Here is a 21,292-nt window from a genome sequence, read left to right as displayed (position 1 = left end):
TGAAAATTAGATGATCGAGTTGAAAGCATGCATATATACAAATACTACTACAACTAATTCTTTGTAAATAGAAAGAAAATTCAGTTGATTGATTTAGTATGCAATATTAAATAAATTTGTATATAAATTGTATATTTGTATATTTAAAGACAGAGATAAAAGTCCATTGCTAAAAAAAAATTAAATTAAATTAAAAAACAACCCAAAAATCAAATAAATAAACAGAAGTTTCATGTAAATTACTCATTTACAAAAAATAAATTAATTAAATATAATTCTCAAATACAAAATTGATGGATACTTTTACTTCTGGCAACTTAAAACTAAAGTATTTGTTATATCAGACTCTAGATGAATCAAGTTTATTGTATAACAGAAAAATAATTGTTTAATAAAAATCTTTAGGCCAACTTTGCTAATTAACATAAGAATGAATGGAATATATCTTTACTCATATATATTTATAATTTAATAAAGAGTTTCACAACAAAAAATCGGTAAGCTAAAGACTGGAAACATTTAAATATTTTGCCTCCTTTTTTTCTTTCTGCTCTAAGCCAAAAGCGAAAGAAGAAACGTGTGTAAATGGAGCATCATTCATATGTTGTCCACTAAACGAGACAATAAAGATAAGCCTGAAATGGAGCATATTAAAAAACATTTGCGAGGTGAGAGCGCAACAAGCGCTCACAAGAAAACACATGCAAAAAAAAGGAGGAAAATATAAAAAAACATTTGCACTCAAAAAAAAAAAAAAAAAAAAAAAAAAGAAATCATGTTCAGTGTGTGTGTGGGAGTGAGTGGGAGTGTGTCTGTGTCTGTCTGTGTGTGTGTGTGGGTGTGCATTGGGACAAGGGGCAGTTGCCAGTGGCCAGTGGCCGGCTGTGCGGTCAAACCCCGGCGGACGCTGGCCCTAACCTTTTACCGCTTAATTGTGCAACATTTGCAGGCCGGCAATTATTTGATAAGCGCTCACATTTGAACGCCAGCAAATAAATTGTCTTGCCGCAAAATAAATTCAAAGAGAGCTGGCAAATGCTGAACTTTGGAAGCTTGGCTGAAACTCTGCCTGCGCTGGACTGCACTTTTGGGTCTCCCACAAGGCCAAACTTGAGACTAAGAAAATTCAGCTGGCTGAGTACATAAATTTAACCGAGTTCGCATTAAACTACAAAACAATTCAAAAAATGTTTCTCTGCACTAAATTAATGAATGTGCGTCGCCCAGCAGCGACCAACTCAGCTCAGAGAATAGGACTTCCAGTTCCTTGTGCTTGTATTCTAGTCCTTTGTTTAGACTTTGGTTAGACCGCCTCCCCAAGAGTCCCCATAGTTATTTCTTTAACATCTTTAAAGTTTAAAAGATTGAAGAAAAATTAGTCCAAACCAGATTAAAAGAATAGATAAAGTAAGCAAATAATTACTAACTAATTCGAATTTTATGAATTACAATAAATAGATGTCTCTGCTTGTTATATTATATATATATTTTGCATTACCAAACCAGTAAAGTAATACAGTAAATACTTCCCTGAAACTTGTAAAAATTATAATATAAAAATGTATTATTATTATTTTTACCTTATTATTATTATTATTATTTTACAGTATTTTCTGTACTTAAAAAAAAATCTTGTAGAACTTAAATTTTCAATACTAGAACTTACGATACATTAATATAATGTATGTATTTCATTATAATTTTAAAATATAACGTGTATCATTACAACAAAATGTTGAAACTAAATTATATGCAAACAAGAAACAAACAAAAATTAATTATTCATATAAACTCTTTTTTTTTATATATATATTGTTGTTTTTTTTTTTTTTTATAGGAGATAAAAGAGCCGTTTTGTCAATTTATTTAAATATGCAAAATATATTTACAATTCCTTTGAAGAGATTAGGAAAAGTTCACTTTTCACACTCAGAAAAAAAAAAATTTAGATGACCAAATGTTTTCAAAATTCAAATATGAAAGCTGATTGTTTTACAAGACATATTTATATGAATATTAAATATATCATATATATTAAAATAGCTATAAGCAACATATACATTGCTTTACAGAGCAGCTTGAGAAAAAAAAACATACTTTCATTCGATTTCAACGCCATTTTGAACGGCAATGACAATGTGGCAAGATGGTAGTCTCGGCTCTGCGAGGGCCATCAATTAAGTGCGTGCAGCATCCAACACCTTGGCAATGGCTCAGTTTACGTCGCAGTCGCTGGCCTCTGCTCTTCTCCCTGCCGCCTGCCTGGCTGCCTGTGGAGTCGGCGTACGCTGTTGGCCAATTAATCAAAATCGTCGCCGTGTGCAGTCGGAGTCAGTCAAACGAGAGCGAGCAAAGAAATGTCGTTAACTTAAGTGTCCAATTAATTAAATTCGCATTTAAGAGCCGCCAAGCTGCGAAAAGCCATTAAGATAGTTTGTCACACACTGGGCGAGCAAACACACCAGCTCCAGCTAGCTCCTAGAGGGGAGGAAGAGGCGAATGAGGGCCAAGGGAAGGGAGGAGGCGCAGGAGCAAGCCCCCTTGGCACATTGCTCGCCCGCAACATTTGCCTGGGCCAAAAATTAAAACTTTGCTCCTTGCGGTTGCCTTGGCTTTTGCTGCGGCTTGAAGGAAACTTCATCTAGTGTGTGTGTTTTCTTATTTTTTATGCACTCTTATGCAGTGCTTCAGCCGCTGTTATTGCTGTTGTGGCTGCCGCTGCAGCTCCTCTCCTGCATGTGGCACCAGTTGCCTTTTCCGAGTTGCCCATGTTCAAGTTTTATGGGCAAGTTTATAAATTTGAGCTGCTTGCTCATGCGGTTGTCTCCATGTCTGTCTGTTTTGGTGGTCTGACCGCCTGCCAGGATGATTTCACACTCAACTTCAACTTCTTCGTAGTAGAATTCATTTTACGTGTAGCACTTACAAAAAGCATTTAACTACGCTCAGATACTGGTTTTCTTTTCAAATTAAATGCCATTTTATTATGCTAGGAAATAAAAATTTTTAAGTACAAAAATTATAAAGTTGCATTAGAAACGGGATTATTATTAAGCAAAATTAAAAATATGGTTCAATTATTTGAAGAATATGCATTGTATTTAATCAAAATCAATTACGAAATAAAATAGAAAATAGTTTTCATTGTTTTATACAACTAAATAATAGAGAACACGGAAAGTAGATGGATTCCAGGCTTAGAGGTAACATACAAATGAAGAAAGCATATTTATTGAAGAAAAATACATGTTAATTGAATCAATTTTAATTATTTAAAAAAGTAAAATTCGAGATTTAATTATCATATATTTAATATTAAACAAGTAAGAAGACTCTAATCGAGACTGCTCGACTAGGAGATACCCTGAACCCTCCAAGCTGATATTCTTATCATTCTGCACTTCTTTTATGCACGCATACATACATACACATGCATCCACCCTCACGCGCCTGTGCTCTGCTAACTGCGCAGTAAGCAGCGACTGCGCTTGGGCTGCGCTGCAGTGTGGGCAATAGTATGAGAATTTATTTGATGAATAACTTTTTTTGTAGACATGCAATCTTAATGAAATTTTTAGAGCGTAATCATATGGTCAAAATGTGTGTACATTCTAAAGCACAAGTCTCTAGTACTTGAAATACGTTTTTTACGAATTGGGGGCGAAGGGGGCGTGGTATCCAAAAACTGTTGATTACAAAATGTTTGTATTCATCATATATATATACACAGTAAATCTGAAGTCTCTATGTCTATTAGTACTCCCATGAGGCTCAAAAAACAAAATCAATTTTTCGATTATTCTCGATAAAAAAGTTATCGGATGAGTTATCGAAAAAATAAAGCAAACTCGTACTGCGTATGGTATACACGAGTATGCACAAAAAATTTCAGCTCTCTAGCTCTTATATCTTCTGAGATCTCGGCGTTCATACGGACGGACGGACGGACGGACGGACGGACGGACGGACGGACGGACGGACAGACGGACAGGGCTATATCGACTCAGCTCGTCGTGCTGATCAAGAATATATATACTTTATGGGGTCTGCGATGATTCCTTCTGCCTGTTACATACTTTTACACAAAAACATTATACCCTGATTTCCCATTTTCAATGGGTTCAGGGTATAAAAAGGAAAAGAAAATCTTTAAGAGAGTCAAGATAATAACATAAAACAAGTAAGAAGACTCTAGTCGAGACTGCTCGACTAGGAGATACCCTGAACCCTCCAAGCTGATATTCTTATCATTCTGCACTTCTTTTATGCACGCACACATACATTTACATGCATCCACCCTCACGCGCCCGCGCTCTGCTAACTGCGCAGTAAGCAGCGACTGCGCTTGGGCTGCGCTGCAGTGTGGACAACAGTATGAGAATTTACTTGGTGAATAACTTCGTTTGTAAGCATACGATGTTAATGAAATTTTCAGGGCGTAATTATATGGTCAAAATGTGTGTACATTCCAAAGCACAAGTAGTACTTGAAATACGTTTTTTACAAATTGGGGGCGAAGGGGGCGTGGTATCCAAAATCTGTTGATTACAAAATGTTTGTATTCTACATATATATATACACAGTAAATCTGAAGTCTCGACATCTAATAGTACTCCGATGAGGCTCAAAAAACAAAATCAATGTTTCGATTATTCTCGATAAAAAAGTTATCGGATGAGTTATCGAAAAAATAAAGCAAACTCGTACTGCGTATGGTATACACGAGTATGCACACAAAATTTCAGCTCTCTAGCTTTTATATCTTCTGAGATCTCGGCGTTCATACGGACGGACGGACGGACGGACGGACAGACGGACGGACAGACGGACAGGGCTATATCGACTCAGCTCATCGTGCTGATCAAGAATATATATACTTTGTGGGGTCTGCGATGATTCCTTCTGCCTGTTACATACTTTTACACAAAAACATTATACCCTGATTTCCCATTTTCAATGGGTTCAGGGTATAACAAATACCGCAAATAATATCGTGAAGATCATCATATGAAAACTGATAGCCAAGTGTGAAGGAGAATTTAGCTAATAATGAAATTTAATGTTAAGAGACAGTGAAGAAAGCAAATGAATTTATAAATATTGTCTTAGTATCAGAATTGAATGGGGCCATATAATTATATACTAAAATAATATATTTTAGCATTACATGGTATGGAAACTTTTACTTTAATACAATACAAATACACAGAAATATTAATAAAGCAAATTTTAATTTAATTTTCCCAAATATATACGGTACTGTTGATTGAGCATTCAAAAAGATTTTTTTCGCATCTACTATTTAGAAGCCTATTTAACCTATTTTTTAGTATAGATACTACTATCTGATACTATGTAGCAACATACATAAAATAAAACACATGAAACTTTGTTTTTAATTTATGGGAATGTTATTAGTTTTGAAATGTCACCAACTAATCGAGTTTCCACCATCTGCCGTCCTGGTGCCCAAATGATAAATGACGCCTAATAGACGCGCTTATTCCTTAATGATTAATAAAGCAATTTTCAAGTTCAAATCCAACATAAAGCGCATTAAAAGAGCTCGGGGCAAGACGCTGGCTGCGAAAATACCAACACAAAAACCACTCAAACCGCTGCGACGATGCGCTCAAAAAACTCACTCGAATGAGAGCTCAAGAGCTCGTAAATTTCGTCTGCGCTGCAAAAGTAAACGCCCATAAACAAAGCAATTTGCCCAGTGCCGCAGAATCAGTTTCTCAATGAAAGCCACGTGTAGCCATAAATTTGGCCGTGCTCTGAACCAGTTCTCGGCGTGCTCCTCTAACAGGTTTCTCATTAGGCCAGTGCTGGACAACGCCAGCGGAGTATTTGCAGCAAGCGTAGCGACATCTGCACAAAATAATGCCTGGGCTGGCAGGGAAATGCAAAATATTTGCTTCTATTTTGGCTGTTTTTGAACTGCCAGCGGTTTTCTGACGCTTACCAACACGCAAAATGGGCGGAGACTGATTGGCCGGCTCGCTCACACCAGTGCCGTTGCCCAATTTAATTGCTTCCCTTTCTGACTGCCATCAACAACAACACAAGCATATGTTTGACACAGAAACAGCTGCTCTCTTTCTCTCTCTCCCGCTCAGAGAGAGTGCGCAGTGCCCATGCTGCCAGCACCAGCGTGCGTGCGTGTGTGTGTGTGTGTGTGCATGCTCAGCAAGCAGAAGATGAACATGCTAGCAATAAACCATTCCCGGCAGCTATAAAGCATTGCGAGCGAGAGGGCGCTAAGCCGAGCGAGCGTGTGCAAGCGAGCAGCACGATGCGAGCTGAGAGAGGCAGCGACATCGTAAATTTGTGCGCGTGTGCGTGATTTATATCGCGCTGCTGCAGCTCGGTCGCTCTGCCGCTCTGCTCTGCCGTCGCAGCGCTGCAGCGTCGCTGCCATCGTGGCCGAGCAGAGCGCAGACTGCGACTGCGCTCGTAATTCTCCCGTTTAATGGTTTGTTTACATCATAAATAAATATGGCTGAGCTGTGAGAGCCGCGTCTGCGCGGCAGAGCAGCGCGCAGTTTTGGCGCGCGTTCTCCGTTCGACAGGCACGCTGATGCCAAATTCGCAGTCGTGACGTCAGAGGACACCCACACGAGATCGTAAACGAGCTTAAGCAACGACACTTTTAAATGATATTGACAACAACTCGTGCCATAAAGCTAATAAAGATGGAAAACTATTTCCAAGTGTCGTTAAATTTTATTGAAAAGGCAAAGATTAATTGTTCATTTGCATTGAAAAAGAAATCAATATATTTGTATTATTTATTTGATGATTGAGTTATTAATTCATAATAAACTCTCAATGTGGCTGTAAGTAGATTTTAAGGTAGAAATATGTTAACTGCTCAGCTATAGTTGGCAATTACAGATTTACAAATAATATCTCAAATTGGATACAGCAATTGGTAATTTATTTTTAATTTTTAAACAATGCTTGTAATAGAGTATTAAAATGTTTTGGCTGCAATTAAATACAAATATTATTGATTATTTTCTATTACTAAAAATATATATTTTGTGATCAATCTTTTAAAAAATAAATTTTCAACATTCTTTGAAAATCATTTTTCTGTTAAGAACACAACAAAATTAAACTGAAATTTCATGAATCTATTATTTATTATATAAAAACTATATATTTAACTGCTTTATTGGGTCAACATTTTTTATCAGGCTCACAATCACAATAAAATCTAAAAATTATTATCTATACATATACATATATTTTTTCCAGTAATTTTATATACATATGTATTTATAATATTTTATTTTTACAATACGACAAACGTCGACATTTAAATAAGCTTGACTCGAGGATTACGTCTCAAACGTAGCTTCAACTCTGCTTTGCCGACGCTGCTGCAGCCGACGGCGTTTGTGCGTGCAACATTATGTGGCACTAAATGTTTGGCTATTGATGGACTGAGACATGGACGTAGCTGTGCACTCATGCGGGAGGGGACGGCGTGGGGTAGAAACACTTGTGGCGTCTGCCACACTAATTTCACTGCCCGAAAACTGGCACGCTTGATGGTCACACAATTACGGATGTAATAAAGTAATTTGCCGTAATTGCAATTGAGCCGTAAGGGCGGCAGCTGCGACGCCCGTTCGCCAAGGAGCTGCCACCGCGCAAAAGTTTGTCTTGGAGTAAGTCAACAAGCAGCTCGGCCAGCCACCCCGCCCATGGTCATACGCCACCCGGTCATACGCACCCCTTTCAGCTGTAGGTCTTTGTTTCGCAAAGTTTGAGCCCAGTTCGAGATACTACTCTCTCTCCCTCTCTCTCTCTCTCTCTCTCTCTGGCCGTCTGATAATGTGTGACAATGTCTTGAGCACTTGCCGTGCACAGAGGGAGATTTTAATTTAGCCCGGAATTACCTGAGCAACTGGCTAAGAGGCAGAGCGAGAGCGAGAGCGTGAGAGATTTCTTGTGGCCTTTGACTGCGTTCCAATTTTGCATAGAAAAGTACTTAATTATTGCCTGCCAGCCTCCTCGGCTCGCCTCTCTGTGGGTGGCGTGTCCGCTTTATCCTTTCAGCAGGCTCTGAGTTATGATGTCTTTATGAGGCTTTTGTCTGCCCTAGCAGACCTGCCAGCCTTGTCCAATCCTTTTGTGTGGTAATGAGCAAGTTAATTCTTATTATTATGGTTATTATGTGTGCGTAACACTGCTTCTGCTCAGTCTGATTCGCTTGCGTGGGCGAAGCGCTCATAAAGATGGCCCGGCCTCAACAAGTGTGGCGCAATCGAGCCAAACAAACATGGAGCACATAAAATGAGTCTATAAAAACAAATAACGGGGCATGTGGCTGCCAAGTGTCGACCCCCTTTGGATAAACAAACGCCGCCTTCGAGCGCCCCTCAGCACATATCGTGTGGCACCTCGCAGACCTCGACTACAACGGCTGCCATTGGGAGCCGGTGGGTCTCCGGTTCTTTACCATGGCTCTTCATGCATTCCGGCGTGCTGCGAATATTTCCACATTTGTTTTTGTTTTTGAAGATTCTCAAGCGCTGTACAAATAAACAAATGCAGCGATGAACAAAGTTTGACGCTTGCTCACATTCAAAACGCACTAAAAATCGTGTTTGGTTATTTGTTTTGAAAATAGCTGCTACATATTTCTTAAATACATGAGCTCTGAAGGCATTATACGAAGAGCCATAGCAAGTGTATGTTGATTTCATTTAAATAAGGTTCCTGGAAATTCAACTGAAGTCCGACAAAATTTTGTTGTTTAGATAGAATTTTTTTTAAAGCATTTAATGTGTGTGCTATTAGATTCTAATAAAAAATATAAATATAAATAATCTATCAATTTAATTTGATTATTTAATACAAATTGAATACTTTAATACATATTGGGTAGGACATTGCCTGTTTGCTCTAAATTCTCCCTTCTCCCCTCGCTATTTCGGCCAATTAGGAATTCTTTTGTAATCGGCCTATTCGGTGCCTATTCAATAGTTATAAATCAATATGGATTCAATAATGGGCTCTTACAATTATTATCTGTAAATGCAAACGAAGACTCACTTCAAGCCACAAGAACAACAACAATTGAGCTGATGGCACACTCAAAGGGGGAAAAAATAACAAAATTCAAACAATTTTCAAGTGTTGCCAACTTAATTAAGTCACAAAATTTATGAGCTCCTTCTGGCTGGCAACGCCGCCAATGATTATGGGCGCACGCACCCACACACACACACAGGCACACAAATTTGACTTTCAATATCATATACAAATATGCGCAGGAGTGAGAGCAACTCAATTGACACGCGTCGACCCTCGCGCCACTTCACTTCATGTAGAGATAGAGCTTCCCCAACAACAGCAACAACAACAACAACAACAACTGCTCCAAACTCCGCAAATGAAGCCGTTCGCATTCCTGCGCCCCTCGCCCATTGAATCTGTTTCTGTTTCTGTATCTGAATGTGAGCTCGAATCGAGGCAAGCAGCGCCAAATGACGACGATCGATTTTAACGATTTGTTTTGATATATTTACGATTATGGGGCATCGTTTGCACAACATAAATAGAACATAAAACTCACATCACATGGCGGCGGGTCACACAGCGTCTCTGCGACGTCCGGGACGTTCGAGTGGCTGAGTGGCTGAGTGGCTGAGTGGCGGCAGGAGTTGGCTGTCGTCTCAGTTCGATTCAATTAATAATAAATTAGCTCTGGCTGGGGAAAATCTCAATGAATATTTCCATTTAACGATGTATGAATTGCACTTTGGTGGCTTTATCGCATCGCGTTTTAATTGCCCACCGCAGCGCCGAGTCCAAGCTACAGAGCGGAGCTGCACTTCGTCCTGCTGCGCTCGAGTTCCTTTTGCCAGCATCGTAAATCACAAGCGCCGCATGCACAGGACTTTCGTAACGCAACGCAACGCAACAGACAAAAAATATGACAGCAATTGCATTTAAGCGTAATTCTTTTCTAAATATTTTTTGTGCGTTGTCCTTGTTGTTTTATGATGCGTTCGTCCTGCGTCCGCCCACATATGCAAACTACGCACTCTACGTGAATTGTTCGAGTCCTGCCAGCTGCCTTCTGCCTGCTGCCTGCTGCCACGGCGACAAATCTGGAGCAAAGCATAATTTCGACTCTGTGTTTTTTCGTGTGTGTTTGCTCTACTCCTGGCGAATATTTTGTCTGCATTTATGATTTATGGCATACGGTACAGGATGCTTAGACAGCGGCAAGTGTGGCATGCAACACAGCACAAACTCGGCACATGAGCCGCACACTCTCAAGAAATGAATATACGAATCAATAAATCAGGACATATGTTGCCTTGTGCTTGCTAAAGGTATTGCCAAAATGATCTTAATTGGCACTGAGTTTGGAGAGAAGATCTTTATGAAGCGGATGATGTAATTGAAGGTTATCAAAGGTTGCAGAGATCACTTGAGATTATCAGACAATGAATGCAAATTTGATAAAATAAAGGTTACATAATAAATGACAATAAGATTTCTACACAAAATTGTCAATGATATATGATAAATGCTTAATAGATAGCTTAATTTTAAGATAGATTTAATTTTATATAAATTCGAATTTTTAATCAATTATTAAACATCTAGTCTAGTCTATATATGTAGCTCATGCAATCCCAATTCGATATTTCAATCATTTTCAAAATTTTCCTGCATACCACGATATGTCTTTTGAGTTACTCACAGTTCTTCCAGCATTTTTCATGAGAATAACATTTGACAAAAGTCACGCGCGGTGCGGCGAGTCTTGTGCATTTGTCATATTAAAATAGAATATGGATGCTTTTCTAGCTGCGCTTGGCAGCACTTCCTGGCTCCCCCTTCGCCAGAAGATCCCTGCGGCCATATGCTGACAGAAGAAACAAAATGGCGGCCACCAGCTGTGTGTGTGTGTGTGTATGTGTGTGGCAGCCACATGTGGGTGCAGCTACACGAATCCGAGTGCTGCTGCTGATAGATATGCAGGCAGCCCAATTTTCTCCATGTCCTTTGACAGTGGGAAGCGTTTGCCTAAGCCTCTGATGCTCCGGCTAGCATTTCGAGAGATGCGTAGCAGCATTCAATTGTGCACGCCTCGTCTGCAGACTCACTCCCTTTCTGACAGGGCGGCTGCAGTTGCTGATAAGTCGGAATCGAGCACAAATCGCTGCGTGTGCAACATGATAAATGTGCGTGTTATCCTCCTTTATAGCAGTTGTCAGTTGCAAATGAATACTAGCAGGAACAGTTGTCGATACACATGCGCCACGTCTCTTTAGTGCCACTGCACACCAAATACCAGACCCAAATCCCACTCAAATGGAACGAATGCGCCCATTGAAGGCTACCCTGAGAAGAATCCACGTCAAGCCGAACTTTCGTATATTGATAAGTTATTTTATTTAGCATGAAGTCGAATGTTTTATTACAGTTTTGTATTATCTGCAGCTCATAGTAAATGAGCCATAGAAAACAGACTCACTGATATTTTGAATTATCAATTATATTTATGTTAAGATATATTTGTGTTACAGTTCAGGTATTGTTGTGTATATTTATATATGTTATCTGAGTCCCAGTTTTTATTTTAGTTATGAAACCATCGTGGATCTAAGGCATTGTATATAATTTGTTTATAAATTGAATGTGATGAAAAAGAAAATGCTTAAGGAATCATGCGAAATACCGCTATTATAATAAGTACATAAGGTTTTCTCCACAATGAATCCTCAATTAAAAAAAAATAAACAAAAAAAAGTTGATATATGTATGAATGCATTTCTAGCATGTGAATAATTTAATGAGATATGTACATATATCATCAGTCGATTGGAATGCGAGGTGAGCAAGTGAGCTTCGAGCGTGCCCAGAGTTCGTCTATGTATCCTCGTCGGGCTCATAGATGATGTAGCTAACGCGTCCCGTTTTCTCATCGGGCGCAATGCGCTCCAGCGTTTCCACCAGCAGCTCGTTCACGTTCAGCTCCCGCAGCAGATCCATCATCATCCCATAGGAGATGCGCACCATGGGCGTGCCCTCCTTGCGCCACTGCTCGATGAGCTTCGTGTTGGCGGCCAGCTCCTCGTCGGTGCTGAACATGTGATAGTTGATGCGGCAGCCCCGATAGCCGCGCACCTTAATCTCGTGCACCGGCTTCGAATCGCCGCTGCGATGGGGACGACGTCGGCGCTTAACACTCGGCCCACTATCGTCGCTGTCGCTGTCGCTGCTGTTTGCAGTGATGCTCTCGCTGCTGCTGTCGCTGTGCGAGATCAGCGATATGTCGGCATCGTAGTCGCCGAGATTGAGGTCCTCGATCAGCGACAGCTTGGAGCGCAGCAGATGCAGTGGTTTGGTGTCCACGAGAAGCAGCATATAGTGCAGCTGACCATCCGGACGCACTGTCTTCAGGAACAGCCTGGTGCTCTCATCGCTGATGGGAACGGCGTCCTGCAGCAGGTGCAGCATGAGCTGCGAGACCGTCAGCGGGCCAAAGAACTTCTCCAGACGCCCCTCTGGCATGCCATCCTGGCCAGCCGAGCCCACCCAGAGTGTATCCACGTACAGCTGCACGGCCACCTTCTCGCCCAACGACTCGCCCACCAGATGCAGGCAGCGGCCACAGTGAATACGCCCTCCGCACTGGACGAGGCGCTTGCCCAGGATCTGGGGACTTATCACAATGTAGTTGAGGGCATAGTACAGCTCGCCCTCATCCACCGCTGTGGGCACCCGGTTCTTAGGGCAAAAGTACTTCAGTGGCTCCATGGTTTGAATGGGCATGGGACGAATGGAGCTGAAGCAACGCGCGGCCACCAGCTCGTTGTAGCAGTTGGTGCAGTGCAGGGTACAGGTTCCGCTCAGGAGCAGTTGCAGCTCCTTTATCCCGACATCGACGGTTTGCTGGTCGAGGGCCGCATCGTTGATGCGAACGAGGCTCAGCTTCAGGGCAGTGGCGTTGCTCGTTTCCTTGTCCACTGTGATGCCTGCTTCGGGATTGGTGTTGATCTCGAAAAACTTGCCCAGGGGCGTGAATTGCTCATAGTCGCGCTCGATCCAGCGTATGCCATCGGAGCTCACATCGATGCGTCTGCTCTGCAGCCGGCCGAAGTCCTCGTCCGGGGTATTCAGCATTAGCACATTTATCCACTTGTCAGTGCGCATCAGCGATATAACAATCAATTCCAGCGGCATGTTGATCAATGGTATTTGGCACTTCCGAATGTTCTGTCAAAGAATTTAAGACAATTTGCTTTATAATTGACAGATGGAGACAGCTGGAGCCAAACGCCTGCTGGGATTATTTTACAAGGAGCTCCAGCGCATTTGAGCGCCGTGAAATGCAAAGAACTAAAATGTATATCTTACGAATTATAACCAATTAATTTATACGTCTCAAAGTAAAAGTTCAACAAAATTCAACACTTCACAAAAGTTAACTGACATTCCCTGATGAAAAATGGCACAGAGAACTAATTTAAGCAATACCGCAAAGGCTACTTGATGAGACTTCAAAGACCCGAGTCAGCTATCGTCTTAACAGGACTTTATCGATATTTAAGCTGTTATATTATCATCGAAAGCAAGCTTTCCAATCGATAAAACCCCGTTTTGCTATTGGAAAATGATTCATAAGACTCATGCGTAGATTACATAACTTAATATGAGCTGTTGTATTATTTTGGGAATAATTAATTTAGTTTTATGTAAAAAATGTTATCACTATTTAATATTAAAATGTATTTTTTATTCAATAAATATTTGTATTCATTTATATTAATACAAATTATTAATAATTTATTTGGCATTATATAGTTGTAGATCGTAAAATTAAATTCATTTTTGTGTTATTATGAGATATAAACATATTTATAAATAAAGAAATATTTATTTTTCAATATTTAAACATTTTTTTATTTATAAAAATTATTATCTATTTAATAAATTGCAATATGTATTCGTATGGTATAAAATTATCTTAGTTGATTTTAAGATTAATTTAGCAAAAATAGCAATAGCAAACACAAAAAAAAAATGTTAAAAAGTGTTATTCAATAAATATTAATATTAATTTATATTTATTTACCGATATATGCTATAAATATTTACCTTGCTTTTATCTATAATATAATGAATGGTAAACTGAGAAGTTTCGCTATAGTACATCCGCTGGTAGCCATGGCCTCCTACGAAATGCATTTTACCGTCATATAGTCGCACCACACACGGAAACGAAATAAATCGAGGGCGAAATGGATGGCCTCAAAAGGATGAATGGTCAGTTTGAAGGCAAGACAGAAAAAATATAAAAACAACAATAAAAAAATAAAAACAACATCAGCAACAACTACAACAACATCTGGTAAGTTACGAAAAGCAAAAATATTGAAACGAAAAATACAACTGACAAAATTTTATTTCGTTTTATTTGCAAAGCGGAGCACTCCATAAATTTTCGGGCGCTCAATATTGTTTCAGATCATAAATCATGGCTGCATTTGCGTACGGACGTACATTTCAAACACACACACACACACATGCATATGTATATACACATACGCAGCTGCATTCGTATGGAAAGAAGGTTTGAGGCAGTGGAAACTCGGGTACTCCATCTGCATCTGCAATGGCCCAGACACCGACAGAATGTACCTTGTATCTGACATTGGGCTGCAGATGCAGATGCACTGCAAAAAAGCGCACACTAAAACAACAACAACAACAACAACGACAAGCTAAAGGCCAACAGCAACAACAACAACAACAACAACAACAACAATAGCAACATGCATTCATAGTGCATTTGTATAAAGTCAATGCCGCTGCACTTGTGCCCCGGCGTATTCGCATCCGCATCACGAGCTGCACCCCTGCCCCACCAGCCCACCCCCCTCGTTGCGTTGGCGTATGGCATGCAAATGCTGAGGGAATGGGGGACCAGAGGACGGGGGACGCGCTTCGGGTCTATAGGCTGGCCAACTGAAGTGGTCTGCAAATTCACATTAACGCAAATTCCGTAAGTGAAGTATGTTGCATTTGCCGCACGTAAATTTAAAAAGCGCGGCACAATAACAAAACATCGCTCGCTTATTTACAGAACACACAGATACACATGTGCAAACAGAGAAACACGGACACGGACACGGACACAGATACATTCACAGCTGTGGCTGGATTTGGCGGAGTCTCCGTCACACAGTCGGAACCGGAGCTGGAGTAATTGAAGGAGTCAGCTCTCTGCAACCAGCCACAGCCACAGTCACAGCCACGGCCACTACAGCTGCATAGGCATTCGCATTCGCATTCGCACTCGCACTCACATATTTGAGATACATAAATCTTGCGGATGAGCGTGTGGCACTGCTGCTGGACAGCCAGCCAGCTAGCCAGCTAGCCAGCGAAGTGGACAGCTACTGGGCTAGAACTTGCCTGACTGGCGATTGGGGGTCAGCAGCAGCTGTGCTGCAGTCGGCGTGGGTGCAAATATTGGAAATATTTGGCTATTGAAACGAGGCAGGCAAGCAAAAGAATAGAACGACTGCCCGCAGACTAAATTGAAACTCTGAATTTTTGTGTATGGGCATTCAAAAGTTATTAAGCTGGAATGGCGTCTATAGAATCGGAAAGGAATATATAAAGCCACCATGTGAAATGAATGTGAAAGTTATTAATATATTTTATAATATCAAATATATTATATAATATCTAATATACTTAAAGTTGACTTTATATAGTAGTGTACCTTCATATATAAAATTTTGAAATGTACCAGATTTTATTTTCCATAACCATATTAAATTATTTCAAATTTCAGTGTCGGCTTTAAACTAAAAGCTTTATGATCTCTTATATCGTCACTCTGCTATACATCGATAGATTATATAAAACTAAAATGACTGAGATACACCTACAAGTCATTTTGGTCAAATTTTTCTCTATAGATTTTTAAATATTTTCTTCAGCTTTTCACCTTTATTTGTTTTTTAACATATCTGATAGGTTTTCCTATGAAACACTTCCTATATGACCCATATACCTCTTCAAGCTCACCAATGAAACCCATAAAAAATGTCAACGCTGATAAATTCTCTTGCCAAAAACCTCGCCATCAGCCCAGTTCACCCCCTCGGGCCGTTGTGGAATGTGGCCAAATGCAATCCTTTACCTTTAACCGACTACAGATGGCGCTTTAACGCGATGGCAATCCATCTGCGGCGCTAATAAAAGATTTCGCTAAATTGATACTGTCGATGGAGTAATTAAACTGCAATTTTTATGAGACATGTCGGACAGAGGCCGCTGCTATCAGAGATCGAATAAATTATATTCACTGGCTATTGAACGCACTCTCCTTCTCTCTCTCTCTCTCCCTCTCTCTTTCACGCCCTTTCTCTCTTGCGCAAACACACAGAGTCTCCTGTGCATTGTTTCTGGCCGCATACGCTGGCTCGTTCGCTTGCACGGTAAATTTTCCGATGCAATTTTCCCGCATTCCGACTCCTGTTCCGGCTGCGTCACGGCGCGCTGTATTTTGTTTTTGGCACGCAAATAAATTTTTGGCCAAAGTTTTGAGCTCGTCTGATTGCATTTTAATTTCCCGCCTTTGCGTTTGTATTGAATTGCAGTTGGCTCGAACTTCGTGATTGCCAGCTAATGATTGTCGCCCCCCAGCTCCAGCTGCTCGGCCCTCCACTCCCTCGGCAGACATGGATAGAAAGTCTGCCTGGCACACATTCAAATTATTTCAAATGCAAATTTCAAACAGCTCCAAATTGTAATAAAAAGAATGTGTATAAAAAAAAATGCTCTCACCATGAAGTTGTTAATTTTTATGACGTCATTACTCGCCTCGTAAAATCCGCTCAACAGTTGGCCGCCTGCTCCGTGGAGCAACAGGCGCTGGCAATGAAGCCTCAATTTTATGAACTGGAGCTGGAACTGGTACTGAGACTGCGTCTACGACTGGCGCTGACACTTGTGTTTGGGTTTGAGTTTCGAAATCTGGGCAATTCAACTCGAAAGTTGTGAGCTTTATTCGCAACCGGAATTTTATTGTTATTGCGCCATTTATGAGTTTTACGAGAATCGCCTGGTTTTCCAGTTCGCTTCTAATTTGGGGCCCATTGTTTTGGGCTGTTGGCGCGCCGACTTGTCACGATGAGCCCATGAATCAAAGGCGTCCTTGCATTGGTGACATTTCAACGCTAGATACTAAAGGTGAACTTGTGAACTTAAGCTGACTATGAATAGGTGTGAAGATCCAAAAACATGTGACATTAATCGAATGTCAAGGGAAACCTGCACTGAGGCTTAACTTGGAAGAACCCAAATTAAAGGAAGTAATTAAAATTCGGAGAGCTTCTATAAATATAGTTTTATGCGCAATATTTTACATTATTTATATCTATTTCTTTATGTCAACTCCTATTGTATGGGAAGCCAACCAAGCATCACAATTTATGGAAACTTTTGAGCTCTAATTATATTTTATACGAATTATAAGCCTTCCATATTTGGCAGACACTACCTCTTATTTTCTTATTCGATGCTCGCCTCTGTGAAGGGTTTGAATTTCTGGTAATTTAAGGCCTTCATATTAGATAATTGTGGAAGAGGTGAAATTGAGGTGCTGCTGTCATTCAATCTGCCGCCCACCCGCTGGCTGGAACATTTATGCGCCATGTTCTACTTATATTTTTATGGCCGCTCCTTGCAACTCAAAACCACAGCCACACACACACAATCCAGAGACTGGGATGGGTTCCATAGACTCAGGCATTTACCTCGGCACATACTCGAAAAGTGAACGAGCAGCATATTTAAAACATGGATTCTTAATTAGTAGCAAATGTATCCCATTTGCATTTTTTCAGCACGTTGCCAGCGCGATTCACGTACACATGTATACACAGAGGTATAGCCGAACTACGGTCTGTGCGCTAGTTAACACCCCCTGGATGGCGGGCCCAGCCACTCCTCGAGCCGGGAGCAAATTAGTCGAGAGCCCGAAGCTGAGCTGCGTGCTGTGTGCCGGTGCTAGCCGACTTGAACGCGGGTCCCCATTCGCTGTTGTTGCCGACAGTGCGTCTCATAATGCGCGCTAATTAATCCTGCAAGGATCGGATTTTCCCGACGTAATTATATTTACAGCCGCCATGCGAGCTTAGCAGCAGCAAGCAGCACGCAGTAAGCTGGAGCAGGATGCTCATCCTATTCAGGGTGTATGTACGGCAGGAGTTTTATGATGTACAGCGGCGCTTTGGATGCGAGGGGACACACCCAATGGCAACAGCCTGGCAGCAACGGTGGCTCGAACATGCGAGTTGCTGGCGTGAAAGGATACGCAAGAATATTAAATTAATTTTTAAGTGCGAGCAGAAGACGCATCCAAAGGCAGCGGCCAAGCCAAGACGAAGCGAAGACGAACAAAGCAGCAAAAAATTAATGCGCTTCTCTTGCTTGCGTCTATTGTCTGGTGGCAGGAAAACTTTCACCATATTTCAGTACTCGATTACAGGGTGATTCGAATTAACAATAGTCAAGCAATATAGAAAATAAGATAGTATATAATTAAAGTGCAACGCGTTCCTGCACTGTTGCCCTTCTTCCTCTTGCTAATCCACTGTTCGATTACATCCATCGCAACCAACTAGCAACCTCGCCAGGACTATACTCGATATTAATTTTAACTAACATCTCACTTAATAAATATTACCCAACACTATGCATGAACCGATATATCGATCAGATATTCTATTCGAATAACCTTTTCATCTCCGACATATACTTATATACAAAGATTTGAAATTTTTATTAGGCTTCAAAGAGCTTAATTAATAAATAAAAATAATATAAAGAATTTTCCAAAATAAATAAAATTAAATTAGCTAATTCCAATTAATGCAAGTTATTTAAAAAATTCTATTTTAGCTTTTACATTTTCATAATAATTATAATTAAAGCTCTCATGGCTTATAAATAAATTCAATTACCTCTTCCCCATAAATACATTGTGCATGAGATGATAGTTGAAAAGGGAAGCTGAGCATTTTTAATGCCAAGTACTAATATATAATTATTGGCATATAAACAAATCAAATAATTTCGTAACATATCCCAAGTTTAGTTTAATCCTTAAGCATCAACTGCAGCTCATGATGGAGTTTATTATTGGCTTATCAAGCAACATCTTTACATAATAACCCTGTATACCATGAAGTTTTTGTCTCACAGATTGTTGCCATGATTTTTATTTCTCTTAGTCGCGAATATAAATAATGAGTAGTACATTTTGTTTATTTAAGTTTGCTATTTCTCTTTTTGCTGCTGCTTTATTGCTTTCCACGCGGGTGGCTAACTGGCAACTGCCAACTGGCAGCTAGCAACTGTGGCAACTGTAGTTTGGTGTTGTCCGTGATGTTGGCTCTTGGCAGATCCGCCGATACGTTGGCAAATTAGTTTGAGCAGTCTGTTGAGCTCCCTATTCGTTGATTTAGTTGCCCCCTTTGTTCTGGTCGTGTATAGAGCTCTGGGCAGCATAATGAATGCTCTCTGTTCTTGTCCAGATATCAGCGGGCGATGATTAAGTCGGCGACTAGCCGACTTTCGACTTTCGAACTAGCGACTACGGCGAGCATCCGCGTAGCCGAGTTTACACAATGCAAAGTTAAGTGATTACTTTTTGCTGGGCAGCAGATTCAAAGTCCTGGCGTAAAGTTCTGCTCGTAAATTTATTAAGCAAAAACTTAGAAAACTTTCGACGAACAGCGCATACGCAAGTTTTGCAATTGTATTCATTCAATGAAGTCAACTCTCCTCGACTCGCCCCGACTCGACTTGGTTAGTCACTATTTTATGCATTATTCATGAGTCCATTCAGCTGAGTTCAGCCAAAATTGTCAACGCTCTGTATGTATGGTGTGTTCCATGGCCTGTAAACTTGTTAAATTTGATATTTATTCTTTGATAATTAAGATTATGTGTGAATAAATTAGGTCCAAGAAGAAAACAACTTATATCTATTATGTGATCGGATCTTTGATATAACCAAGAAACGTTTTGTTTGGATTTTCTTTTCATTGATATACAAGCGAGAATTAGTCTAATGGGAAATAGGAAAAGGAAAAATTCGAATTAATAAATAAACCACTGGAAAATTTTGTCTCTTTATTATGATATTATTTTTCAGAAAATATAAGTTATTGTAAATTAATAATATAGTTATATTTACATATATATTAAATTCTCATAATATAACTGATATTCTCGAACTTTCCATGAGGTATTAAAAATATATATATTATTTAATTTAATAAATTAATTAATTAGGTAATAAAATTGCAAAAATTAAAAAAAACTTTTCAAATTAATTTCCAACAGCAGAAGCCATAAGTTAGATATGACGAAGGTTATTAAATATAAAAATATATACATGTATCTATAATTTACAATTAAAATCTGAACCAATTATATCCTCAAATTTAATGAAATTGTTGCATATGTAATGCCTTATATACTCATTGTAATGCCTCATATTCTCCCTCTGTGTAATATTTTGTACGCTGGCTTTTCCTAGGCCACGGCTACGACCATGAATCGCAGGCTTAGGTCTGTGGACTATCGAAGTGTTGAATAAGTTGTTTAGCATTTAACGAGCTATAAATGGCGCAAGAGTCGCAGCCATCGACGCATGCAACTGGCAAGATTACAAGGAACTAGAAAGGCTTTTGGGCAGGCAGATGGCAAACGCAAGCTGGAGATACGCACACGTCGATGGCGAACAGGGGCCGCGGCAGAGCCTTAGGGGCGTTCGGTGGTGCCGCTGATAATGATAATGTGCTCGTCTTCAGCGTCAGCGTCATCGAAGATGCACTGAATGCACCGATAGGATAAGCTGCCCGTGTCGGTGGCTTCAGTGAGCTCAAAGTGCCGCCATTATGAGGCAATGGGAAATCGACTAAGCCGCAGAGTCAGAGTCAGCGTCAGAGTCCACTCCGAGTGCAGCCACAACTACAACAGCTGCACTGGCAATGGCAAAGACTTTTTGGCTGCGATTCAAGCATTTGGATGCATAAATCAAACATTTATATGCGGCACAGCTTCGGCGTCGCCTCGACTCACATGTGGAGCTGCTTGGTGGGGCCACAAGGCAGGCGGGCAGCTGAGCAGGGGGGCAGGCACTCGAATGTGATTACGCAGCGAGAGATTGCAGGCAAGTTGGTTAGGCTAGGTCTGTTTGGATGGAGACGAGACTTGCATGGTC

The 21,292-nt window shown here is 40.4% G+C and overlaps 1 protein-coding gene and 1 long non-coding RNA gene across 2 annotated transcripts; both read right to left on the bottom strand.

Annotated features, from left to right (window-relative positions):
- Positions 1–11,422: 11,422 nt before the first annotated feature.
- On the bottom strand, positions 11,423–13,512 carry LOC108660227 (uncharacterized). Its single transcript, XM_018113559.3, has 2 exons — positions 13,399–13,512; positions 11,423–13,257 (listed from the first exon to the last, which is right to left on the bottom strand). Exon 2 carries the CDS (start codon positions 13,222–13,224, stop codon positions 11,908–11,910), a length of 1,317 nt encoding a protein of 438 aa, XP_017969048.1. The 5' UTR covers positions 13,225–13,257; positions 13,399–13,512; the 3' UTR covers positions 11,423–11,907.
- Positions 13,513–19,262: 5,750 nt separating this feature from the next.
- LOC149092277 (uncharacterized) lies at positions 19,263–20,137 on the bottom strand. The gene is made up of 2 exons (XR_016196176.1): positions 20,078–20,137; positions 19,263–19,961 (listed from the first exon to the last, which is right to left on the bottom strand). It is a non-coding gene; the product is annotated as an uncharacterized LOC149092277 (long non-coding RNA).
- Positions 20,138–21,292: the final 1,155 nt, after the last annotated feature.

The sequence above is a fragment of the Drosophila navojoa genome, chromosome 2 (genome assembly GCF_054131105.1).
Source record: "Drosophila navojoa isolate 15081-1374.11 chromosome 2, UAZ_NAV_1.0, whole genome shotgun sequence".
Taxonomy (NCBI): domain Eukaryota; kingdom Metazoa; phylum Arthropoda; class Insecta; order Diptera; family Drosophilidae; genus Drosophila; species Drosophila navojoa.
This window is presented reverse-complemented; position numbering and strand designations above follow the sequence as displayed.

Excerpts from the sequence above, each read along its gene's own strand:
- LOC108660227 (XM_018113559.3), bottom strand. The coding sequence starts at position 13,224 with ATGCCGCTGGAATTGATTGTTATATCGCTGATGCGCACTGACAAGTGG.